Source organism: Haliaeetus leucocephalus, unplaced genomic scaffold (genome assembly GCF_000737465.1).
Source record: "Haliaeetus leucocephalus isolate CR32 unplaced genomic scaffold, Haliaeetus_leucocephalus-4.0 Scaffold395, whole genome shotgun sequence".
In the NCBI taxonomy this organism is placed as follows: Eukaryota; Metazoa; Chordata; class Aves; order Accipitriformes; family Accipitridae; genus Haliaeetus; species Haliaeetus leucocephalus.
Genome location: NW_010972831.1, coordinates 1,171,207 through 1,177,860, shown reverse-complemented (window position 1 = coordinate 1,177,860; position 6,654 = coordinate 1,171,207). Strand labels below are relative to the sequence as shown.

The following is a 6,654-nucleotide window of genomic DNA, read 5'->3' as shown; positions in this document are numbered from 1 at the left end:
AGTGGACACCTCTCCCGCAAAAGAGCGCAGGCAGGAGGATCCGCTGCCAGTCCCGCCCGATGGACACAAAAGCTGGCGGTCCCGTCAGGGCACACTGGTTAGGGTTTAAGGCCGTACAGGCGCTGCAAACCCCACTGCGGGCAGCCTGAGGGTGCTCACAGGGCCCGAGCCCGCCGCTGCCACACCGCCAGCTCCGTCAGGAAGGACTCGGGGCAAACCCACCACCAGGATACCTGAGAGGCCGCGTCCACCTCCCGCGCTACGGGGCCCTGCTGTCTGTGAGGAGAAGAGGGACAGCATCTGCCGCGGGCGGCTCGGCCAAGCGGAGCGGGGGCCAAGCTGGAGCGGGGACACAACGAGACACCCCCCGTCTCCCTCCCTCCTTCCTTCCTCCTCCTCCTCCCCGCGGCAGTACGGGGCTCCCCGCCGGCCGGGACGCCACCTCACGACGGGCGGGCGGCGGCCAGCCCCGCGCGCGCACCGCCCCCCCACCGCCCCGAGCACGTGACGGCGGCAACGCCAATCGCAGCGCGCCTTCCCCCGTACCCCACCGCCAGCACCTCCCCGCGCGGGCAGAGCGGCCGCGTTGCTGGGCAACGGGCGGGGGAGCTGCCCCCTCCCGCCATGCTGAAGGCGAAGGTGCTACTAGTGGGGCCCCGTGAGGTGAGCGCGCCCCGGGCCCGCGGCGCCCCCCCCCCCCCCGGCCGCCGCCGCCCGCCTCCGGGGCCGCTGTTACCTCCGCCCCGGCCCTTTGAGCGCCCTCCCCAAGGGCCGCGCCTGGCCCCTGAGGGCCGCGGTCCCTGCGGCCTGCTCTAGGCGGGGCCCGCTGTGGCGTGCTGGCGGCGTTGGCATTGAGGGGATGCGGCTGTGGAGGCTCCGGGGGGTCCCTGAGGCGGGAGGGCGGAGAGGGCGGGCCTGCAGGCACAGGGCCTTAGCTGGAGGGAGGGCAGGGTGCTTGGATAAACACCGTGCTCTTCTCCTCGTTGTGGCTTTGGCACGTTAAAATTCCTACGGGTGACTTTCATTCCCGCTTTCTGCCAGTCTGGAAAGTCGGTGTTGGCAAACTTTGTTTCGGAGAGCATAGAAGGGATTGGCAGCTACAGCCCGACGCAAGGTGTAAGGTGAGCAAAACCTTGTCACGTGCTGACTGAACCAACCCGCCGACAATTGCCTGCCCCTCAGAAAGTCCCGCTCTCTGGTTGTGGCGGCGTGTAGAATGATACCACATTGTATATCCACTCATTTTCACAGGATCCTGGAGTATGAGAAGCCAAACTTGAATGGTAACAGCAAGGGAGCTGGGTGTCGATTTGAGTTGTGGGATTGCAGTGGTGATCAAAAGTAAGCCATCATCATTGTTACTTCCTCCAGGTTACTTAATTCATAATAGTTCTGTTTACACAAAGTATTCGTACTTAAGGCCTAAAACCAATGATCTGTTTGAGATGAGGAATATTCCTGACTCTTTACCCCATTATATTTTTAATAGCTCTCTGCTATAAAGCATCTGATACTAAGTACTCTCTGCCATAATCCCAGCTGACACTGAACTTTGTTTTGGATAAAGACTGAGTATAACAGTAAAGTCTATAGCTCCTAGAATGAAATTACAGGTACAGGAGACAGAGGCCCACTCTGTAATTGCCTTTATCTCCTTGAAGTTATTCTGCAAGTGGACTTCAAATGATGTATATATATGATTGAGGCTTTAATTTCCAAAAGATACAATTGAGAACTGGACAGATCCATTTTTAGGGAAAAAGTTTAAATAAGCATTTGACCAAATACTACATTGTCAGCAAATCATGGGACCAACTAACATAATAGGTAGGTCAAAATATTTGGAATATGATAGATCACTGGCAAGATTACTAATGTTATAAGAAAGAAAAAGTATTGAAATGTGTTCTTGAGGAGGGAAGAAAAACTTGAGGAAGTTTGAGTGCATGTTTCTGTTTTCCAGCTATGAATCTTACCATTTTCCATGCACCTGTTTTTCAAGGTTTGAAACATGCTGGCCAGCTCTGATGAAGGACTCTCATGGCGTAATAATAATCTTCAATCCTGAGCTGCCTAGTCACCTGAAAGAAATTGAAATGTGGTACTCCTGTTTCGTGCAGCAGCAGCCACTGCTTGATAGTCAGTGTCTCCTAGTTGCACATCACAAGCCAGGCAGTGCGGGGGACACAGAAAATCTGTCCTTGGGTAAGGAGATGGAAAACTCAATCTGTAACTCAGAGTTTTTTATTGATCTATGTATCTTTAAAATTGTTCATACCTTATGGCTTGCATTTTTCATTTAAATCTGCCAATCAAAGAATATTAGAGTGCTCTGCAAAACCAGAAATAATTAATTTCAAAGGTCGTCTAGCAGGTGAGCAATATTCCTATTTCACAAAAGGGAAAGTAAAGGCAAGAAAAGTTTGAGTGTCTTCCCTAAGGCCACACAGTGGGTATGCAGCTGAGCCAGGAATTAGAACTCCTGTCATATTTCGTCATCACTAGTAGTTTGTTTCTTATGTTGAATTTTATCTTTTGTTAACTGACACTTTTGAGGCCATTTAAGCCTGCATTTTATCGACCAAAAGAATAGGAGACCTTTGAAATAAAAGGCTAACAATCTTCCTCTTAAAATTTGTAATAGGTACCTTATATACTGCAAAATTATTTGTGGCTGTTTATACAAATGAGAACACACACTCCCTCTGGGCAAGCTGTTCCTGTGTTCAAACAAATACATATTTATTATAAGTATTAATATATTAATACAAATTTAATGTAACAATATCATTCCATAATTTTGAAATAATCAATGTCATATCACTTCAACGGTAAAATTGCAATTCAGTGCTGAATTGTTAGCTTCTGCTTAACTGAATGTGAGACCAAAACCAGTACTTTAGGTTCTAATAATAATGTTCGAAGAATTTAATCTAGCAACAAGTTGTACTTGTTTGTGATGCTAACAAACTATGATGCATCTCTTCTTCACATGTTATATGTTCTCTGGGATATCAAACATTGGATACTACTGAATTCCAACTGACTTCAGCATGAGCTGTCCCATGGCCATGATTGTGAATATTTCTTTTATAAAAGGAATATACTAATTATTTTTTACTTACCTTCAAAGCTTACCCGCTGAACAAGCTAAAACTAATACATTCCAACTTAGAAGAAGATCCTGAAGATGTCCGGATGGAATTTATGAAATACTTCAGAAGCATTATCAACTTAATAAATGAGAGCAGAGAGAGGGAAGAAATGTCGATTATCTCATAACATTAAAAGAAATACTGAACAGGGAAGAGAAAGGATTATTTTTACTTTGTAAGCTACACTAGCCTTTGAACAGGTCCTCACAACAAGAATTTGCCAGCCTATAAACACTTCAGCCTATAAACAAGTGCTGACACCAGATGAACTGTGGTGCCAAAGGGATGGCTGCACATCCAGGAATTTGGGTAACTTTAGCTGCACTTTGGTTTCATTTGGCATCAGAGGTACAGGAAGGTATTGTTTAATAAGTTAGTGTGGACCAAAAGATAAAGGTATGGGTCATCACTTCAGAATCTCTTTTGTAGAGGTGCTAAGAGAAGAAAGCTTGACAGAACATAAGATTTGTGAAGTTCTGTTGAAGCATCTGAGTAAAGTGCTCATGTTAGCTGTGTTCCTGGAGAAGTTATGCTTTTGGAAGTCAGTACAAACGGATTGGAATAGAGATCTGAGAAGTAGTCATGGTGTGGAATCCACATTTTTATGTTCCAAGTTTTCTTTATCTTTCTGTCCAGCATCTGAAGAGAGCACATTGCATAGTGATTGCCTTGGCAAGACAGAGTAGGTTGCAGTCTTTCTCAGGACTAGTTTTTTCTTCTATTCCAACAAAATAAATGTCGTTGGGGACAATGTTTAGGTCTCTCTGGGAAGAAAAGAATTGAAATCTCAGTGTAGTGCAATGCTTTGACCTATGTCGGGAGCTCCAACAGACAAAAAAAAGTTCTGCATTCTCTAGAGGAGGAAAAGCTGTTTCGAAACTTACATTACTGTTCCTTGTTGTATTGAAATAAGTGGTTTCATAGATAATTTACTTTCTGATTTGTTTGGTTTGCACTCATCCCTGTTCTTAGTGTGTTTTGCTGTGGAAGACGGTTTTTTGTAACGTGCAGTACTAAGGCAATAAAAACATTTAAAAAATGCATCCTTTTTGTTCTCAAAGGGAAAGTTAATTATGGTTTTGTGGAACTCTTATTGACTTGCTTAATTTTTAGTAAGGAAAACAGTGATAAATTTGTAGTACATTTCACAGGGATTAGCTCCAACAAGAGACATTTACAGAAACTTGTCACCGACCCAAATAACCAAAGAAATGACAAATGAAAAACAGAAGCATGTATCCATACTGACACATGCTTTTTTTTTCAGAAGATAATGTAAAGGAGAGGGACTGGGAGCAGGAACTGCAGAAATCCTTGAGAAGCATCCCATTTCACCTTGTACTGCAGCTCACCTTGTGAAGCATGAGATCAATGGCTTGTCAGAACTATGTCTCACCCACAGCACTAAATTTTACAGATTTTGTTTCACTGCATATTCATGCCATACAGCTATATCTGAGCTGCCACTGTTTTACAAGTATATGTTAAAATAGCCTTGTCCTCACACCTACATTGTCTTTTAGTAAACATCCTTTACAGAAAGTATGTTATAAAACAGGAAGTACTTGATATATTTTAGTTCAAGACAACAGGAGTGAGAGCTTCTTGGGTTTTTCAGTGATCAAGGTTAATTAGTCTGCTATTTTTCCTATTTTCCTAGTTTGCTCTTTTCTGAGTAATGCGTAGCCTGTCCTTGCGCAAATATTCTGTTTTCCAAGATGACAAGAACAGATGCCTCAAAAATCTACTCATTTGTTTACACATCTTTCTCCTGGCCTTCAAACAGCGTGCAATTGGGGCTTTCTCCTGGGTTTTGTCCGGGAAGCTTCAGTGAGAGCAGACAGCAGTCAGGGTGTGATGCATGGCCACAGGGTGGTGTCAGCAGTAGCTCAGGTCTTGTCCTGGCCTCCTCAAAATGCCCACAGGTCTCAAGGCAAAAAATTGGCACTCCCTTTCTTTTGTCAGTCCCCTTCAACGGGATTCATTGTAGTGGCATAACAATGATTGACTGTAGCAGCTCAAAATAAGTTACTTTTACTGCTGCTTTCAGGTAGAACAAGATTTTTCAGTTACTTTCACATACTGCTTGAAGCACTTCTACGAAGCACTTCTACATCATCATGCTCAAAATCAGCAAACACATTGCTAGAATCTGAAAGCCTTTTCATCTCAGTTGTGTTTTGTACTTCCCCAGGTATTTTTCTCTTTCATTATTAAGCCCTGTTTATTTAAAACAAAGGCATGTGAGGTGAAAGATTAGGAGAAGATGTTAGAACAGTTCCAAGTTGTAAAACTAATGGCTACAAATAACAAAACATACTGAGCTAGGCTCATACTTTAGAGAATTAGTATTCCAGTGATATGCTGGTTTGCTTAGGCTGGTACCAGCCGTGTGGCATATAAAGTTGAGTGCATACACAAATAACCTGCACTGTTCTTTTCTTGGGTGCTTGGTGTGCTCACAGAATTTGCTGCCCCAGCTTCTTTTCATTGTCTGCTGGCTCCTATTCTGCCATTAAAGCTAAAAGCTCCACTCGGTTCTGAGAGGAAAAGAGGGGGTGGTACTGAAAAGAAAACATCAGTGAGAGGAAGGACACCAGGAAAGAAAAAAGCAAAATAAGCAGTAAGAGTTGAAAAGAAAAGGTTGGAGGCGAATAGTGGGAGGTTGGCATTTCAACATCTACATTTTATTTATATGACTTTCGAAACAATCAGGCTTTATATGTTTGCAATCAGTGTCATAGGGTGGTCTATTGGAGACAGTTATTGGAAAATTCACAGTCTAACTAGAGAACAAGTTTTTTACATGCTGCCTTAGATTATTTTTTCCTTGTTGCCAGCTGTGTGGTGCTGGAGCCAATTTTTAAAATATACTGCCTTAATAAATTCAGTTTTTCCCAATAGCAGCATTGTGATATGCACTGGTAAAGACTGGTGTAAAACCCACCAAATATTTTATTTGGAATGTAAACCAGTGTTTGGGTGATTCCAGGGTTGAAAAGTCAATGAACTCTCCTATTCACCACCTTGCTTCATATAAAACGTTAATCATGATCTTACTTTAAACTCGAGAAAAGGATATAAATTACAGGTATCTATATACTGCAACACATTGTTCATTAGAGAAGAAAAATAATGTTAGATAGAACCAAAGACAGATCCCTAGACTTGACTTTATATTATCCAGAAAGGTCATAATATGTAAAAAACGTGGACCATCATTCATAAAATCTGGCCAAGAGATTAATTTCTGTGACTGCTGAAGAACAGAGTAAATGCATAGACCCACACAAAATTAATCCTTAGTATTGGAGAAGATACAGTGAAAGTATTTATTCAGAAGTATCATTTATTAATGATTTATGAAACAGCTCAACAGAGACACCCAGTTAGAATACGGGTACGAGAATGCCAGATGAGCATACATTACGTCTCTGTCTCTGCCTTTTACAGCCTGCCTTTCCTGTGCTATCAGTAAGTTTGCAGAGCTTCAAACGAT

General features: G+C 43.3%; 1 protein-coding gene across 2 annotated transcripts; it reads left to right on the top strand.

Annotated features, from left to right (window-relative positions):
* Positions 1 to 624: 624 nt before the first annotated feature.
* IFT22 (intraflagellar transport 22) lies at positions 625 to 3,536 on the top strand. Of its 2 annotated transcripts, XM_010573522.1 has the most exons (5): positions 625 to 663; positions 1,042 to 1,121; positions 1,252 to 1,341; positions 2,003 to 2,205; positions 3,134 to 3,536. In XM_010573522.1, the coding sequence occupies exons 1-5, from the start codon at positions 625 to 627 to the stop codon at positions 3,280 to 3,282; spliced, it is 561 nt and encodes a 186-aa protein (XP_010571824.1). In that variant the 3' UTR covers positions 3,283 to 3,536. The 2 variants fall into 2 exon arrangements, with proteins under 2 accessions (XP_010571824.1, XP_010571825.1); XM_010573523.1 differs by lacking the exon at positions 1,252 to 1,341 and having other exon boundaries at positions 3,134 to 3,394.
* Positions 3,537 to 6,654: the final 3,118 nt, after the last annotated feature.